This window comes from Dama dama, chromosome 33, assembly GCF_033118175.1.
Source record: "Dama dama isolate Ldn47 chromosome 33, ASM3311817v1, whole genome shotgun sequence".
Classification (NCBI taxonomy): Eukaryota; Metazoa; Chordata; class Mammalia; order Artiodactyla; family Cervidae; genus Dama; species Dama dama.
In genome coordinates this window covers 7,813,580-7,831,289 of record NC_083713.1, presented here as the reverse complement: position 1 = coordinate 7,831,289, position 17,710 = coordinate 7,813,580, and the positions used below count along the sequence as shown (strand labels likewise).

The 17,710-nt window shown below is 61.0% G+C and overlaps 3 protein-coding genes across 7 annotated transcripts in view; 2 read left to right on the top strand and 1 right to left on the bottom strand.

The window, feature by feature from the left end:
* The window catches only part of MYO7B (myosin VIIB), a 92,549-nt gene extending 90,995 nt beyond the window's left edge, over nt 1–1,554 (top strand). Inside the window, exons 45-48 of the mRNA XM_061135216.1 lie at nt 95–211; nt 394–477; nt 653–772; nt 1,184–1,554. Of these exons, the coding sequence (XP_060991199.1) occupies nt 95–211; nt 394–477; nt 653–772; nt 1,184–1,285 (423 nt within the window). The 3' untranslated portion in view covers nt 1,286–1,554. The remainder of the gene's footprint in view (nt 1–94; nt 212–393; nt 478–652; nt 773–1,183) is intronic.
* Nucleotides 1,555–2,117: 563 nt separating this feature from the next.
* LIMS2 (LIM zinc finger domain containing 2) overlaps nt 2,118–17,710 on the bottom strand; it is a 34,594-nt gene continuing 19,001 nt past the window's right edge. For all 5 annotated transcript variants that reach the window (XM_061135218.1, XM_061135220.1, XM_061135219.1 and 2 more), the window contains 7 exons: nt 17,539–17,659; nt 5,798–5,947; nt 5,120–5,270; nt 4,105–4,197; nt 3,491–3,539; nt 3,254–3,329; nt 2,118–2,925 (listed from right to left, as the gene is read on the bottom strand). In XM_061135218.1, the coding sequence (XP_060991201.1) occupies nt 2,778–2,925; nt 3,254–3,329; nt 3,491–3,539; nt 4,105–4,197; nt 5,120–5,270; nt 5,798–5,947; nt 17,539–17,659 (788 nt within the window). In that variant the 3' untranslated portion in view covers nt 2,118–2,777. The remainder of the gene's footprint in view (nt 2,926–3,253; nt 3,330–3,490; nt 3,540–4,104; nt 4,198–5,119; nt 5,271–5,797; nt 5,948–17,538; nt 17,660–17,710) is intronic.
* GPR17 (G protein-coupled receptor 17) lies at nt 9,647–14,995 on the top strand. The gene is made up of 2 exons (XM_061135434.1): nt 9,647–9,824; nt 13,506–14,995. Exon 2 carries the CDS (start codon nt 13,534–13,536, stop codon nt 14,551–14,553), a length of 1,020 nt encoding a protein of 339 aa, XP_060991417.1. The 5' UTR covers nt 9,647–9,824; nt 13,506–13,533; the 3' UTR covers nt 14,554–14,995.

The window sequence follows — 17,710 nt, the reverse complement described above, 5'->3', positions numbered from 1 at the left end:
AGCCGTTGTTCTGGCCGGAGCCTCAGGGCCTCATGTGGCGGCCCAGCCAGGCTGTGGTCTCCACTGAGACCTCACTGGCCCTGGCTTTCCCTAGAACATCCTCCTGGCCTGCAACAAGCACAAGGACAAGACGGTGGAGGAGGCCAAGGTGGCCTTCCTGAAGTGGATCTGCCGGTGGCCCACCTTCGGGTCTGCCTTCTTCGAGGTGAAGGTAGGTTGCACCCCAGACCCACTGTCCTGGCCAATCAGGCCCCACACAGCTCTGGCCCCGGCAGCCTGAGCTTCTCCTGCAGACAGGCCACAGGCAGGGTCACGGCCAGGTCTGGGAGGGCACGTATGCATGCGTGTGTCTCAAGGAGGGGCTGCGATCTCTGTGACGCCCTCCCTCCCCAGCAAACCTCGGAGCCCTCCCACCCGGACATCATCCTCATTGCCATCAACCGGCACGGGGTCCTGCTCATCCACCCCAAGACCAAGGTAGCAGAGGGCCCTGGCAGGGCCAGGGAGGCCCCCGTGCAGGGAGGCTGGGCTCCCGTCCTCCTATATATCGGCCCCGGGCTCTGGAGGATCCCGGGCAGCAGTTCAGACCCGGGGCCCCTCAAGCCTCCTGGGCTTTGGCTGGCTCTGACCCACCCTCCTGCTGTGGCCCCAGGACCTGCTCACCACCTACCCCTTCACCAAGATCGCCAGCTGGAGCAGCGGCAGTACCTACTTCCACATGGTGCTGGGGGGCCTGGGCCGGGGCAGCCGCCTGCTGTGTGAGACCTCTCTGGTGAGCTCCAGGCCCGGGGGGCCTTCCGGGGGCCCCAGGTCCCTTTCCCAGCCCAGACGCAAAGCACCCAGAGGCTCTGGACACTAGGTCTCCCACACCTTGACCCCCGATGCCACCGAGTGAGTTGCTCATGGGAGAGCCCAGCTCCCACGCCTGGCACGGACAGGCCAGGCTGGGCTGGTGGAGGACTCGATGGAGGTGCAGTGCAGGGAGGGCGGGGCGTGTCACTCAGGGGCATCGAGGCCTGGCAGGGGGCTCTGTGGTCCTAGGAGGGATGAGGACTCAGGGCCCAGACACAGTCCTGCTTCTCTCGTCACCACGTCTGCCTAGGGTGTCACTGAGGCAGAAGCTGGGCCCCCCAAGCCCTGGTCCACGCCCTGCCTAACTGTACCCCACCTTCCCCTAATGCAGGGCTACAAGATGGATGATCTGCTGACCTCGTACGTGCAGCAGCTGATAAGCACCGTGAACCGGCAGCGGGTGCCCCGCAGCTCAGTCCCAAGCCACCCGTAGCAGCAGGGTCCTCTGGCCCACTCAGCCGCCCTCCACAGTCAGGGATCCCTGTGGGGCTCACCCAGGGCCCTCCTCTGGGCCCGAGGCCTGCCCTCTCCCCAGAACACCCCCTCCCACCCTTTGGCACCCCAGTGGGTCCCTCCCCTGGGTGCTGACTATAAGGGGCAAAGGCAGGCACCCAGGGCGGCACCGGGAGTGGTAGGCCTCACAGCTGATGGGTGGATGATGAGAAGACCCCCTAGGAATGTTCAATAAAAGTTCATGGAGCACTGGGGAGTGTGTGTCAGTGAGAGAAGAGGGTTGTGGGTTAGATGGGCCAGAGGTCCAGGAGGTGCTGGCCAGGAAAAGTTCCTTCTGTTAAAAGCAAAGAGCACTATGATCCCCCCAGGGACAGGGAGGACAGCTTCATCCTCAGAGAATGACTTCCATCGTGTCTCACCTTTCTTTCCACCTCCTTCCCTTCCTGCTTCTCAGACTAGGAAGGGACTCCCTATGGGCCCCTTGGCACAGCTTTCCTCCTTCCCCATCAGGACACTGGGCACGGGAGGCTGCCAGGGGGGTCTGCTGGAGGAGCTGTGGGCCCCTCTCCCCACACAGAGGGAGGATCAGCATGCAGGGCCTTGGGGCCTGGGCTCACCCTGGACCCCCAGCCGGCCTGTCCCCCGACTCCACCCACGAGGCCAGCCCTCAAGGACTGAGGGTATCTGCTGACCTTTTCTCCAGGCCCTGTTGCAGCCTGGCCCTGGGATGCCTGTCCAGTCTGGTCTTTGTCTTTCTCACACTGCAGCAGCACGTCCACCCTGATGCCACAAAGCACACAGGCCCTGGGGTGGTGTAAAGAAGACTTCATTCGTTGTGCGAGTGTAATGTCCTTCTTGGAGGGCAGGAGTGAGCCACCCACTGGAGCCCATCACCTCCTGGCTCCAGACTGCACCCAGGGAATCAGCACGCGCCCCCGAGGCGGGGTGCGCCGGGCCCCTCCAGCTGCTGTGTAGGGTGAAGTGCAAGACATGCCGGCCTGGTCTGGGTACTGGGATCCTCCTTGGCTGAGTGAGCATGTGGTGGGGGAGAGGACGGTTTACCAGAGGCCCCCCACCCACGTGGCCTAGGGCCCAGGGCGGCTGCCTGGCTGGGGGCTCCATCTGGGCCATGTGGGGCAGAGGCTGGCCAAGCTGCCATGAGGCCTCTGCAGGGATGGGACAGGTCAGGGCAGGCTGAGTCAGGTGACACCGGCCCCTATCTGTTCCTGGCCCTGGAGGACCTTGGGCCGAAACTGTGGATGTGGACCTGTCATAGGCTCACCACACCCAGGCCCCTGCCCCATGGCCTCGTGGAAGGAGGGAGAAGAGGATGCTCGAAGGTGGAGGGGAGGAGGAGGGATGCTGAGCAGAGAGACAGGAGCGAGATGAGGCAGGTTCAGGGAGCTGAACTGGGGAGTGAAGCCTCGGGCAGCAGAAGAGCGACGCGCAGGCAGGCCCGGGGGGCAGGCCTCTCAGGCAGTGGGGAGGCCCGAGGACTTGGGCTGTGCCCTGCGGGCTGCCAGCTCCGACAGCTTCTTCAGCCGTTTCTTCAGCTCCAGCGGGAACTTCTCGTAGCACCGCTTACACACGGGCTTCATGTCGAACTCCACAAACTTGTTCCTGGGGAAGACGGGCAGCGGTCAGGAAGGCTGGGGTCTCCTCTGGGCCCCAGCCTGGAGCACACCACCTCCCACACAGTAGCCTGTTGCCTGCCCTGGGCGTGACTTTGTGGCCAGAGGTCACGGTAGACCTCTGGTAGGAGATGGGAGGTAGGAGGCCTCCAGGCCTCCCTTTCTGCCTAGAGACAGCCAACTCCAACAAGAGTCCCCAGCAGGCTCCAGGAGCGGGAAGGGGAGGAGGCGGACACTGTGTGGGTCTCCACCCACTGTGGCTCCTCTCCTGCCCGGGCGCAGGGGGGGCTGCGGTGAGGGGTGGGTGCACCACTTACTTCAGGGTGAGCCGGCTGTTACAGGTGGAACAGGAGAAGCAGTGCACGCACCAGGCCTTGTTGAGGGCTGACACCACTGTGAGGGGCAGACGCAGGCTCAGTGACCCCACAGGTCAGCCACAGGGCCCCCTGTGCACAGGGGGGGCCAGCCGGGCACACGGCTGCAGGGCCCACAAGCCCAGAGCGCGCAGGGGACAGGGGCTGGGGCAGGAAGCGGGCACAGGGACGGGGCCTCACCATCGCCCTCGATCACGTGGCTGCAAGTGTAGCAGACATCCCCAAAGAGCTGTGGACAGAGCAGGGGGTTACACACATGCGGGCGTTCATGCCCCCGGCCCTGGCCAGGGGGGTCGCCCCACCCCGCCCCAAAGGGCAGTTCCTGACATCTACCCGGGCCTCCAAGGCCTCATGGACTAGCGCACAGGCTGGGGCCTGAGGGCTCGTCAGAATCACCGCCCCCCAAGATGGAGGTGGTGATGCTGCCCCCTCTAAGGCCCCTCTGCTGCCCTGGCGTCCTGGGGAGTGCGGTCAGGGCCGGAAGCCCATTCTCTGTGCAGTTTTGCTGGGCCTGGTAGGAGGGAGGGGGGCTGCAGCACATGTCACCCCGAGAGCCCAGGACTTCACATGCCATCTCACTCAGTCCCTGTGACAGGCCTGGCCACGGGGCACATTTCCCAAATGGGGACACTGAGGTCACAGGGGCTGCCCAGGTCCCGAGACACTCAGCTCACAGGCCTGGGGCACAGCCCCACTCAGCACCCGCCACAGGACTCCCAGGGGAGGAGGCTGCCCCATACCCTCTCCGGCCAGCCCGCCCTGCCTGGCACCTGCTGCCCTGCCTCAGCCCGCACCTGGTTGTAGTGGGTCTCACAGTAGGCCAGGCCCTTCTTCTCATAGTGCCGGTGCCCCAGGAACGGCTTCTCACACTTGGCGCAGACGAAGTGCTGGGGAGGGGGGCGAGGGGCGGCAATGGCAGAGTTGGGGCAGCAGCCACGTCCCCAGGAGACAGCCCAGAGGCTGATGGGGTCGGGGGCTCGCAGGACCCACAGGAGGGCCGTGGGGCCGACACCTCCGTGAGTTGCCCCTGCTTAGCAGACCTCACTCCTTGCTGCTAGGCACCTGCAGCCCAAGGGGTCAGGTGCCGGCGAGGCGCCTGCAGCACAGAGGGCTGCACTCCCGCGGACTCCTCTGTCTCCACAAGCCCAGAGTCACCGGACACGTCTTCCCGTTCGGGAGGCTTCTGGGTGTGATGACTCACCTTCCCATGGGAGGCTGGGGGCCAGGGGCCACATCAGGACCCTCACGGAGGGGCCACCCAAGGCAGAGCCTGTGGGATGCAGAGCTGGCCTGGCCACAGGCTTGCATGCCTCTCTTCCAGGCAGTGACTGTGAGTGCCGGAGCCCCCAGCGGAGGCCTGGAGACCCAGTGGGGCACGCCGGACCATCTTGCCCGCAGGTGGGCTGAGCTCACAGTTTGCACAGCTGTACACACAGCCACTTCCATCAGCCACAATCCCACAGGGTGCCCCAGACCAATGTCCCCAAGGTATTCTCATGACCTTGGAATCTTCTAGAAGGCCAGGAAAGGGAGGAAGGGTGGGGGTGTCTCAGGACTTTGGCATCCTCTAGAAGGCCAGGAAGGAAAGGACGCCTCAAGGGTGGTGTGCCTGCTTGGCCCTGCTCTGTGCCCTCAGGTCTCTGGGTCCTACGGACTGACCCACCCCCGGCCAGGGGCCAGGAAGGGCAGCACCCAAGAGGAAGGTCGGTTCTGGGAGGGAGTGTGGAGGGGTTGCAGCAGGGCCAGACTTTGGCTGTGAACATGAGCTGGGGCCCCCCCAAGTCTGCTGTCCACACCGGCCTCGCTCACCTCCACGTGCCACTGCTTGCCCAGTGCATTGACCACCCGGCCCTCGATGGGCCGGCGGCAGGCCCCGCAGATGGGGACCCCCATCTTGTCGTGGCAGGGCAGGCAGTAGAGCTCGCCCTTCAGCTCCCGGGCCTCTGCGGTCAGCTCCTTCCTGGAAGACAGCGCAGAGCCCCCAGTGACGGCACTGCCCAGCTCCCGCCCCTCCAGACCCAAGGCAGCAGCTTCTGAACAGCCCCCCACCCCAGTTCTGTCCCTGCAGAGCCCCTCAGGCAGGCGTTGCTTTCATCTCTGCTCTCTTTGGAGACTTCCTGTGCCCCAGACAGGCCCCAGGGCATGGGATTCCAGCTCAGCCCTCGCAGAAGGAGGCCTCTGTTTGGCACAGATCTGTTCCCGGCCCCTCCGCCCCTAGATCAGACTGGGCATCTGGGACAGACCCGGCGGAGTGGGGGGTGCCCTGCAGCCTCTCCTTCCTCTCTCGTCCCTCATGCACCTCTGAGTCTCCAGTCCTCCCTGAACGGAGCCCCAAAGAGAGGCGTCTCCTGCATGGCTGCCCTCGGGCCCCCATTCTATCTGCCCCTGCACCCCACTCTCCCGTTGCCCCTCTGCCCACCTGGTCCTCCTCTCCAGCCCATCACTGCCCTGGGGGGCTGTCCCACCTCCACCCAGCTCTCCCCCTACCCGCAGTGGGTGCAGCTGAAGTGGTCAGGGTGGTAGGCGTCATTCTTGAACATGAGGGGCTGCTCGTCGATGACCAGGTGGCAGCGCTGACAGATGTACTTGCCCAGGCCCTTGGCCTTCTCGCGGTTGTGGCAGGGTCGGCACAGGTGTCTGTGGGGAGTGAGGCGGGTGTGAGGAACACAGCCTCCCCTCCGCAGCGCCCCCAGGCAGCTGGGCCACCTCCCTGGAGAAGACATCCCCGAACACCGAAGACAAAGGTCCATCTAGTCAAAGCTGTGGTTTTTCCAGTGCTCATGTATGGATGTGAGAGCTGGACCATAAAGAAGGCTGAGCACCAAAGAATTGATGCTTTCAAACTGTGGTGTTGGAGAAGACTCTTGAGAGTCCCTTGGACTGCAAGGAGATCAAACCAGTCAATCCTAAAGAAAATCAATACATTGGAAGGGCTGATGCTGATGCTGAAGCTGAAGCTCCAATACTTTGGCCACCTGATGCGAAAAGCTGACTCATTAGAAAAGACCCTGATGCTGGGAAAGATTGAAGGCAGGAGGAGAAGAGGACAACAGAGGATGAGATGGTTGGATGGTATCACCGACTCGATGGACATGAGTTTGAGCAAGCTCCGAGAGTTGGTGAAGGGCAGGGAGGCCTGGCGTGCTGCAGTCCATGGGGTCGCAAAGAGTCAGACACGACTGAGCGACTGAACAACAACACCACCCTCACCCCTACAGCCTGAACAAATGTTGGGAAGCCTTGGGGGTTCAGCCCAGTGTCCCGGAACAGCCAGCCAACAATCCTGCTGCTGGGAAGGCCACAGGTGAGCCCTCTAAGAGGAGCACAGGACAAAAAGCAGAAGGAAACACGGCGGCAAGTTGGTGCTGGTGTCTTTGGACGCAAGGCAAACATGGTGTTTTTCTTCTTTATGCTTTTTCTGAGCCTAGGACATCATGTGGACAAGAACAGCTCAAAAATTCGCTTTATTTTTCAAATATCTTTCAACACATAGGAGTAACTGTACAGTGTGTTACCAGCCCACTGTGCCCAGTCAAGGAGCCAAGGAGTGCCAGGCCCGTCGGGCACTCAGGACCTGCTTCCTCAGGGGTCCTCCCAACAAAGAGGAACCCGGACGTCTACAGGCTTGCTCTGTCTCCAAAGACAAGCACGGTTGTGCCAGATGGAGCCCCCCAGACCTAGGAACTGTCATTACAGAGTCTTTTTTGTAAAGACCTCCGAGTAATTTCTGATGGTACTTTCTCCTCTGGGCAACAGCTGTGGTCTCTACTGAGAGAAATCAACATGGTTTCTGTTTCCTTGGGCCTCACAGGCGGCAGGAATTTAGATTCAGTGTCCCGGGCAAAGATGCATTAATACAAAGGCCCCAGTGCCCCGCTCCCATCCCCCACCTGCCACCTGATCTGCCAGCGCTGTCAGCATCTGGGCCTTCCTGCCCTCCCTTTTCCAGGCCCCCATCCCTCCCACCAGCCTCCTGCCCACCTGACACCAGTGTTGGCCTCTTTCAGAGGCAGATCAAGTAAAGAATCTGCCTGCCAATGCAGGAGATGTAGAAGACTTGGGTTCGATCCCTGGGTTGGAAAGATCCCCTGGAGGAGGAAATGGCAACCCACTCCAGTATTCTTGTCTGGGAAATCCCATGGACACAGGAGCCTCGCGGGCTACAGTCCATGGGGTCGCAAAGAGTCTGACACAACTGAGTATCTAAGCACACACAGGGAGTCTTCTTAAAAGATTAACTCTCAGACTCAGGACCATGCCGCTCCCACCCCACACACCCCACACCCCCGCCAGGCAGATGTGGTAGGCAGATCCTAGATGCCAGGGCAGCGAACTCCCTGCCCTTGACCGTAGCATTGGCCACTGCATTTGGGTCTGGACTGCCCTCTGCTTGCCCCGAGTGTGTCTTATCTCCCCATGGCTGAAGGACAAGGGCCCAAAGGAGTGCCCAGCAGCCACCTTCTAAGCTGTGAACAGGCTCCCAGCTGTACTCCTCCGAAGCCTGGGTGCCCCGCACAAGGCAGAGGCTCAGGATGCATCTTCTGATGCGTGAGTACGTGAGCAACTGTGAACAACAGGAAGGGGAGGACAGCAGGTGTCATCTCCCCAAGACCTGACGGCTACTGAGACTAGGCCATCTCCTGGCCTGGGACCCCTGGCTCCCTCTACCCGCCCAGGGCCCACAGTTGTGGCCTGGGCTGTAGTCTCCAACTCCTGGGTAAGGCTTTGCTCCCCTCCCCTGCAAGGTCCCTGAAGCCCAGTGAGCTCTCCCCACCCCACTCTCCCTAAGACACCCTGTGCCCAGCCCCATCCCAGATCTCCTGCCACGGCAGAGCCTCCCCACGCCACACCTGCCACCTGCTATGTCTCTGTCTCAGAGAGTGTTTATTCCCCACCGCTCCACTCCAATTCTGATGATTCCTCTTAGCAGCAAGACAACATTCAACCCATAAGGAAATATTTTTGCCTCAAAGTTTACCAAAATGAGCACAACTCCTCAAAATCTGGTTGCAACACTCAGTGCCCTTAAAACCACTGTCATCAATCATCCAACAACAGACATCTGCACTCAGGGAAGCCAGCCAGATTCCCATGCTTCAAGCCACCATGAGCCAGTTCTCCCAGACAGCTACCTTGGGCCACAGTGGGGAGGGAGCCTCACACTCCACCAGCTCCGGGTCAAGACAGAACTGAGGAACCCTGCTCTCTCAGAGGACCCCCAGATGAGAAATATCTTTTCAACAGACCTGATCCCAGCACCAGATCTAAGGACAACCTGCAGAATTTTTCCAAGGTAGAATGAAGATGGAACCTAGGAATTCTACCACTGAGGTGCAACAGAAGAGAACAAGACAAAACACATACACATGCAGCCTAAGTTTTAGAGTGACACATGCTTGAGTCCGAATCCTAGCTCACTGGTTTGTGGCTGGCCAGTCAGGTCACCTTTCTGAGCCTCAGTTTCCTCATCTGTAAAATGGGCAGTAATCCCAAGTGCACAGGACTGTGTGAAAGAGCACATTTCAGAGAGTACCTGTGGGAGGTTCCTCCCAGTGATAGCATGTATATCTTTAAACATCTTAACTAAAAAAGTTGTAAAGTCTTTTGAAACTAGAAATAGTGGTCTGGTGCCCTGTGCTACTGGGTGTATCATTTTGGGAAAGACAGAGAGAAACAACTTTGCTGGAGTAGCCACTGTCGACATCCAAACAGCCACCCCCCAGACTCCCAGGAGGAGCCTTGGAGGAGCAATAGGGGGCAGGCAGCAGTGGCTCTCTTCCCAGGCCTCCTGTCCAGAGGAGGAGCCCCCACAGACGAGGGCCAGGCCTCCGGGTCCCCACAGCCACAGACAGCGCCCCATTATGAGGCAGCCTGCAGCTGGGCCCTGCTGGAGATAAAGGCCATGATTTATTCCGCACACCCAAAGGGGGCCTCATTATACAGGGCAGGACACAAGGACCCTACAGCAAGTGTGCTGAAAGAATTCCCTCTCATTTGACCAAACAAGACTCCTCGGTCTCCCACCCTTCCCCATTCACAAGATCCCCTGCTCTGCTGATGGCCAGTGCAGGCTTGGGCACCCAGGCCCGTTGTCATGGCAACCAGCCCCTCCCTGGCCCCCTCCCCGTGGTAGGAAATTACCCTGTTCTGAAACATCCTGTTGTCTGTCGGTCCCAGCCAAGACCCCCACCCAGCCGGCGCCCACTCCACGGCTTCGTAGATAGTCACACACTCGGCCTCTGTGACGCTCGGCGACCCAGCTGGGGGCTGAGGGGGGGGGGGCGGGGAGCTGGGACACACTGGAATATTCACAGCCCAGTGGCAGCAGAGGCAGCCAGAGGAGTGGCCCACCACACAGGGCACCCCTCAGGAATGAAGCAGCCTTTCAGGGCCCGAGGGGGTGCAGCCTCCCTGCCTCTCCTTAAATAGCCAGCCGGCCTCTACCCCAGCCACACGGAGCCACCACCCACCCACAGGCCGCAGCACACCTGCTGCCCCAGACCCGCTGTGAGAGGTAAGGGCAGGGCTGGGGAGCGCGGTCGGGGGCGCGGGCAGCCAGCGTGGGCCCAGCAGAGGCAGAATGGGATAATCTCTGCCATCTCGCTTCAACCTACTTATCGAGGCCTCCCTGGTCTGAATTAGAGCAGCCCGTGGGCGGTGCTCCTGTCTCACTGCGGGGGCTTTTAAAGGAAGAGTGGGTGCCCAGGCTGTGGCCCCAGGGCTGCAGCGACAGTCCCGGCACTCTTCTCCTCTAGCCAGGGCACCTGGAGGGGCCCAACAAGGAGGCAGGAGGGACAGGTGCCGGTGACACCGACAGACCGCCTGCCACCTCAGCCTCCTCCCACTGCACGCCCACCCATGTCCCCTCCAGAGGCCGAGCCCTGCACCTGCTCCATGGTCGGGGCCCCCACGCCCCCCAGCCGCCCTGCCCCGAGCACAGTGAGACGTCGAGAGACCGTGAGAGCAGGCATTTCTAGGGACACGTGGAGAGGAGCAGGAGCCCCCCCAGACCCACTGCAAAACCAGCATTAAAACTTGTAATGCAGGGGCAGGTTAGAGTAATCGCAACAAGCCTGACACAGCCTGAAAGCATTCTGAAATCAAGTCTGCACCCAGAGAGAGCATGGTGCATGCGGCCTTTAGTGGTAGGGTTCAGAAGGCCCTGGGCAGGAGCAGAAAGCCGGGTGCCAGGCAGCCCACTGGGTGCCCCCTGTGCACACGTAGGGCGCCACGCTCAGTCCACTGCTCGACTGCCACCATTTGGAAAGTCTTGCTTCTTGAACAAAGGGTGGTGCAAACTGTGTCTCTGTTCCTGGGGCCAGGCCCCCGGGAGAGGCGCTGAGCCTGGGAGACAGCTCCACACAAGCCTTCGAAGCAGGGACCCATCAGCCCCTGGAGGAAAAGCAGGCGGAGGTATTGGCTGTCACTGCTGGGTCTTCAGGATCTGGCTTCCTACTCCTGGGCTATTGCCCTGGCCAAATGACCCTGGACAAGTTAGCTGATGCTGAACCTCCATGTCCTCATCTGTAAAATGAGGCAGCGGACATCTGCCCCTGAGGACTCGTGGGCAGTGCCCAGACAGGCCTGCCTCACGCTGGGCAGAGAAGATGGTCAGTACCTGTGAGCAGACCTCATAGAGGGGCTGGGTGATGACTGTACCACCAGTGGGGTGGGCAGAGTCTGGGCGTCAGGGTAGCTCAGAGTGGAGGATACCCAGCTCAGCCCCTCCCCAGCCCCATCAAGACCCCTCCCTTACTTGGCCTCCAGGCCTCCCCCACTTCCCCCACTGCCTCAGGTCACACACACTTGGGAGCAACAAGAAATAATCTCTGTATTAGAATTTTAGGGAATCTGAACCACTCTGGGTCCAGGAGAGATTTGGGCAGGGGGACATCTCTGGATCCTTTCAATAATCAGAAGGTGGCGTGATCAGGCGAGAGCCTCCGCTGGCTTGAGAATGACTGGCCAGATGCTCACTGCCCCTGACTTCCTCCTGCTCAGCCAGCTGTGGGGCAGCGGGGGTGCCTGGGGCTGCCCAGGGACCCCAGTGGTGGCTGATGAGGCATGACGCAGAGGGTCAAGCTGCTGCCTGGCCTGACAGCTCCTCACACCCGCACTGCTCTCCTGCCCTCCTAGCTGCCCAAGTCTGAACCGCTGGCCCTGCTCCGTCTATGTCAGGAACCCACACCTGGGGATGGCGCCCAGCCTCACACTCAGGGGCCGCCAGTGCTAACGTCACCATGCTCCAGGAGCACCTGTCAGTCCCTGCCAGGACTGTTATCTTGGTCACTAAAAGGAGAGGACCCCAGGACATGAGAAGGTCCTCTGTGCCCCAGGTCCTCTGTGGCTCGTGTGTGCAACTGCTGCTCCCCGCTCCATTCCCGCTGCTCCTGTGAGCGCCCCCTCCTGCCCCCTCTGCAGCCCACAGGCGGGGAGTGGGGCTGCTGGGAGGTGGGATCCAGGGGAGCTCCTGAAGCTGCACTGTAGGCAGAGGTGCCCTACGCTGAAACCCCAGGCCAGGAGAAGAGACTGGCAGCCGCCTCCCCAGCCCTCCATGGGGCTGCGGGCCGCGTGGGGTCTGCCTTCTCCTGCCCACATCTGTCCAAGGCCTGGGGGAGGAGGGGCATTCGGACCTTTCCTCTCCTTTGTGAATCTCCTGAGTCAACCAAAATCAAAATGGGAAATCTGTCACTCTGTCTGTTGGGGAGGGACCACCAGTGACCCACTCAGAACTGGGGTCACCAGACAGAAACAGTTTGTTTCTGAGGCCAGCAGGGCTCTGAGCCATGGCCCCTGGTTTATGCTGAGGGTAAACCAGGCGGGCAAGGCTGGGCAGAGACAGGCCACCTCCCTGGGTCCTGGCCTCTCTGGGGCTGCAGATCTTGGCCAGAACACCCTGGCCAGTCTCTCCACCTCTGGGACATATGGCTCTTCCTCTCCTGGAAAAGAATCTGCCTCCTGATAGTTAAAGTGACCCCATGGACTGTAGCCTATGCGCTTCCTCCATCCATGGAATTTTCCAGGCAAGAATACTGGAGTGGTTTGCCATTTCCTTCTCCAGGGGATCTTCCCCACCCAGGGATCGAACCAGGGTCTCCTGCATTGCAAGCAGATGCTTTTACTGTCTGAGCCACCACGGAAGCTCTAGTTAAACTACTCCAGGTAGTAAAACACCCACTGCCGGCCTGGGCCCACAGGCTTTCTAAGACACAAGTCTCTGCCCATTAACACGCCCGAAGCAGGGCTGGTGGCTGAGTTCAAAAAGCTCAAGACCTTGGGATGCTGGCCCGGACGGCCTTTGGGTGCTGTAGACAGAACAGGACACTGCATTCCTTGTGAGGCCCTCCCGTGGCTGGTGCTGGGAGCACTGGGGAACCTAGTGGACAGGCGGGTCAGGGAGGCTGAGCAGGGTTCACGTGATGCTGAGGAGGAGTCGGCCGAGCCCCCCACACCAGGCTCTCAGGACTAGGTGCCCCACCCATGAGAAGCAAGGCTCTGGGGACTCATGCACCCCACTGGTCAGACAGCACACAGGGGGGAGGGACAGAAGATGCGGGTCCCTCCCTCAGTCCCCACCCCCACCAGGGGCTCAGACAGACAGACAGGTCACCATGCTCCCTCTCCCTACGATGCTGACTCCATCCCCCCCAGGCCTGAGAGGTGGCCTTCAGGGACCCCAGGGCCCTGCCCAGACTTCCCCATGCTCTACAGGGACACAGCTGCATGGTGGGGAGCCGACCCCAGTAATAGTTTGGCACCCGGGCCCTGGTTTCAGTTTTGGTTTCTCTGGCCTTCCAAAGCAGGGGGTGCAGGTTCGGTCCCTGGTCAGGGAGCTAAGATCCCACATGCCTTGAGGTTTTAAAAAAAAAAAACAATCAAAATATAAAACAGAAAGGGTTTCATCCCTGGGTGGAGAAGAACCTCTGGAGAAGGGCATGGCAACCCACTCCAGTATTCTTGCCCGGAGAATTCCATGGACTCTGTCTACAGTCCATGGGATCACAAAGAGTTGGACATGACTGACACTTGCCCAACCCCAGCTGGACACAGGAGGTGCCCTGTAGCCCCCGAGGCAATGCCGAGCATGGTTGGGGTCAGCAGGTACTAGAGGCTTCCAAGAGCTCATGTCTGCAGAGGGTGATGCCTCGCCTGTCCCAGCCTCTCTGAAGCTGGCCTGTCTGCTTGTTCCCTCCAGGCTCAGTGCCTCTGCCTCTGGCTGAAGCATGAATGGCCTTGAGGAGGCCTCCCCAGGTATACTGGCCAACTCCTCCCTGGCCCCTGTGGAGCAATGCGGCCAAGAGACGCCCCTGGAAAACGTCCTCTTCGCCTCTTTCTACCTCCTGGATTTCATCCTCGCTTTTGTGGGCAACGCCCTGGCCCTGTGGCTCTTCATCCGGGATCACAAGTCCAGCACCCCTGCGAACGTGTTCCTGATGCACCTGGCCGTCGCCGACCTGTCCTGCGTGCTGGTCCTCCCCACCCGCCTGGTCTACCACTTCTCAGGGAATCACTGGCCCTTTGGGGAGATTCCGTGCCGGCTCACGGGCTTCCTCTTCTACCTCAACATGTATGCCAGCATCTACTTCCTCACCTGCATCAGCGCTGACCGCTTCCTGGCCATCGTGCACCCCGTCAAGTCCCTCAAGCTCCGCAGGCCGCTCCACGCCCACCTGGCCTGCGCCTTCCTCTGGGTGGTGGTGGCCGTGGCCATGGCCCCGCTGCTGGTGAGCCCGCAGACCGTACGGACCAACCACACGGTGGTCTGCCTGCAGCTCTACAGGGAAAAGGCTTCCCAGCACGCCCTGGCGTCCCTGGCCGTGGCCTTCACCTTCCCATTCGTCACCACGGTCACCTGCTACCTGCTGATCATCCGCAGCCTGCGGCAGGGCCCGCGCGTGGAGCGGCGCCTCAAGAACAAGGCGGTGCGCATGATCGCGGCGGTGCTGGCCATCTTCCTGGTCTGCTTCGTGCCCTATCACGTGCACCGCTCCGTCTACGTGCTGCGCTACCGCGGCCAGCGCACCTCCTGCGCCGCCCAGCGCGCGCTGGCGCTCGGCAACCGCATCACCTCCTGCCTCACCAGCCTCAACGGCGCGCTCGACCCCGTCATGTACTTCTTCGTGGCCGAGAAGTTCCGCGATGCCCTGCGCAGCCTGCTGCGCGGCAAGCGGCTCCCAGGGCTACCCGCCAGTGCCGACGGCAGGACCAACGAGAGCTCGCTGAGCGCCAGGTCGGAGCTGTGAGCCTGGGCCCCGCCCGCTCCCCGACCCCACAGGGGCCGCCCCGCAGACCCGCCGAGGAGGAGGCCACCTCCCCTGAGAAAGGAGACCGAAACCCCAGCCGTTCACCGTCACCCGCTCCCAGGCCCGAACTCGTCACCCAGTGCCGAGTCCCGTCTTGGCTGTCAGCAGCCCCTGGCGAGGCAGCAGCGAAGGGCCCAGACGGCCACTTCTCTGCGGGCACGGGGCTGATCCTGCTCACTCACAGCCACTAGACACCCAGTGACTTGGACCCCGCACCCCCCGCACCCGCCCCCCGGTGATGGGCAAGGAAGCCAGAGGAACACTCCTGAACACTGAGCGTCTTTCTCTCCAAAGTGCCCCCTGCGAGGCTCTCGGCCTCCTTCTCGCAACAGAAACACATGGCGGGGAAGCTCGGCAGAGAGAACACAGGAGACAAAGGGGAACCGCCTGCCAGAAGGCGGGCACGGGTGGGGGCAGGGCTCGGTGGACGGTCAGGAGAAGGCGTCTAAAGATTTCCTCTCAACTGCAAGGTGCTTTGAGTTCCCTTTGTGGCACCTTTCCCAAAGGCCCCTGCATTTAGGGGACACAGGCAGTACATGAGAGCCGAACACTGTAACCACATTTCAGGGTGATCTCCAGGTGACGGCCAGCAACACAGGGCTTGTGGGACACATCAGCTCTCTGTCCCTCCTGGCACACACAGACCTGCATGTGCCGACAATCCCCAGCACTTCTTGGCAGCTGCCCTGTCCCTTCTGAGTCCTGGGGGAGCACAGACCATGGGTGGGCCATCACGGGGAGCCCAGCTTTGTCACTGCTGGGTGGGGGGGGGGGTGCACACAGCCTGGCCAATGAATCTATCTCCTACTAACCCAGACCCTGCAGGGGCAGGATCCTACTCCTCCCCAAGAGGCCTTCACCTGGCTGGCCAAGCTGTGAGGTGTTTTGCTTAGAGGGTGGCCTGTATGCCCCTCACAGGTCCTTTTATGTACTTGGTTATACTGATCATAAGGGCTTCCCTGGTGGCTCAGTTGGTAAAGAATCTGCTTGCAATGCAGAAGACTGCCTGCAATGTAGGAGACCCACATTCGATTCCTGGGTCAGGAAGATCCCCTGGAGAAAGAAATGGCAACCCGCTCCAGGATTCTTGCCTGGGAAATCCCATGGACAGAGGGACCTGGTAGGCTACAGTCCAGGTCACAAAGAGTTGGACACAACTGAAGCAACTTAGCATGCATGCATACTGATCATAAACATAACTGTACTTTAATAACTGAAAGTTATTCTCTTTGGTTAATGCAACTCCCTCCCCAGAACTTCTCTTCCTTCCAACCCAAGAATGGCAAAGTGGCGGCACAGGCAGCAGCGTGGACTGTGCTTCTGCTGGCCCCACAGCCGGCCCACCCCGCACAGACTCTGACGTTCTGCCTTGTGGGTTTCACAGTGCCAACCTGGGCCGCAGGGTGCCCCACCTGGCTGTTACCACAGTAATACTTTATTTTCCCGAACAAGTCCAGCCTTTTCTGGATTTTTCCAGCAAACACTAGAGCAGGAGTCCCTGCGTGAGCTGCAGCTTAGGCCCACACCTGGCAGGTGACCTCAGGGAGCAGCTCGGGACCCCTGCTACACTGTCTGCCCCCCATGGTCCCTCATATCAGCACTCAACACTCAGGCGCCTAGTGAGCACCCTGCAGACACCAGGATGAACAGCACACGTCTCTGCTGGAGAAGACAGACGGACAAGGTCACTACAGCGGCGTTAGGAAGTGGGGCTCCGAGAGAGCAAGAGATGCTGACCAGCGCCCAGACAGGGGAGCAAGCCGGGGGCAGACAGACAACTGAGGTGTTGCTAACGAGGCAGGTGTGTGCTTCCGTGAGGCCTGATTGCCAGCAGAGGAGAAACTCAAAGTTGGCTGGGTGGGTTCTGTGGCATTTGGGATGCCTGCCAGACACTGTGGAGATGGCATGTGGGCAATGGGGTATTCCAAGGGAGAGGTCTAGGGTGGAGGCCTACATCTGGATTGCCCAGCAGAGACCCGCCATTTGGACCAAATGCAAAGCCCCAAAGGAGCCCACCATAGAGAGACGGGTGGAGGAAGGGGAATGGAGCCAGGAGAGGGACAGCACAGTCATGAGGTAGGAGACCACCAGAACATGGGCTCCTGGGCACCCGGAGAGAAGCGGGAGTGGCAGTGAAGGCTGCGGGAGCCCTGAGCAGCTTGGGCAGTAGCGGGGAGATGGAGGAGCCGGCTGGGTGCTGGGAAGGGCTGCAGGGAGTCACCGTGGAGCGAAGGCTGACAGGGTGCTTTGAACCAGGGGGCCACCACGCCTGAGCCATTAGAAATGGACCAGCGAGGTCCAGAGCTGTGAGCCTTGCTGGAGGAGCAGGGAGTGAGCAGGGCTTTGGATGCAAGGACACAGCCCCCGCTGTGACAAGGGAGGGGAGCACAGGTGCAGGGCAGGGGAGGTCAGGGCAAGGGAGGGGGAAGGGAGGTCCTGGCTGTGGGGGTGGGGGTGCAGGAACAGTGAGGGGCAGGGAGGGGGAGGAGAAAGATCAGGTCTTCGTGGAAGGTGACAGCTTAGCCTGCTAAGGGAGCCCGGGCCTGAATTTTGGACCACCCTTGGGTCCCAGCTGAGTGCTTTCCCCCCAGCAGCACACATGGGGTCTGAGGACAGGGGGGACAGCTGCAGCCTGGGTGGCCAGGCAGGCAGGAGCCTAACTCACAGCTCCTCATCTTCGCATTGCACCAAGAGCTCCCACTTCGGCCCCCTGCCTCCTGGCTGTCTACCGTCAGCCTGCTCCCAAGAGCAGCCCTGAGCCTGGGGTGGCCTCGATTCCTCACCCCTCACTCTCCAGCCCCCATCCTCACCCGTAAACCAGACAGAGTTCTCCTGCCCACCTCGCAGGGATGGCAGGGGTGGCAGCCCCATTGGCAGCCCGAGTCGCCTGGACCAGGCCTGGGCCTGTGGTGAGGCCCATCTCACCTGCCTGCGTTCTTCACAAAGCCCAGGTCAGCCAGCTCCACATCGCACAGCTCACAGCGGAAGCATCCAGGGTGCCAGTTGTTGTTCATGGCCTTGATGACGCGGCCAATGATGAATTCGCCTGCAGGAGAGAGGTCCTGCTGGCTTTGTGCCCTCCCCCTCCAGAGTTCCT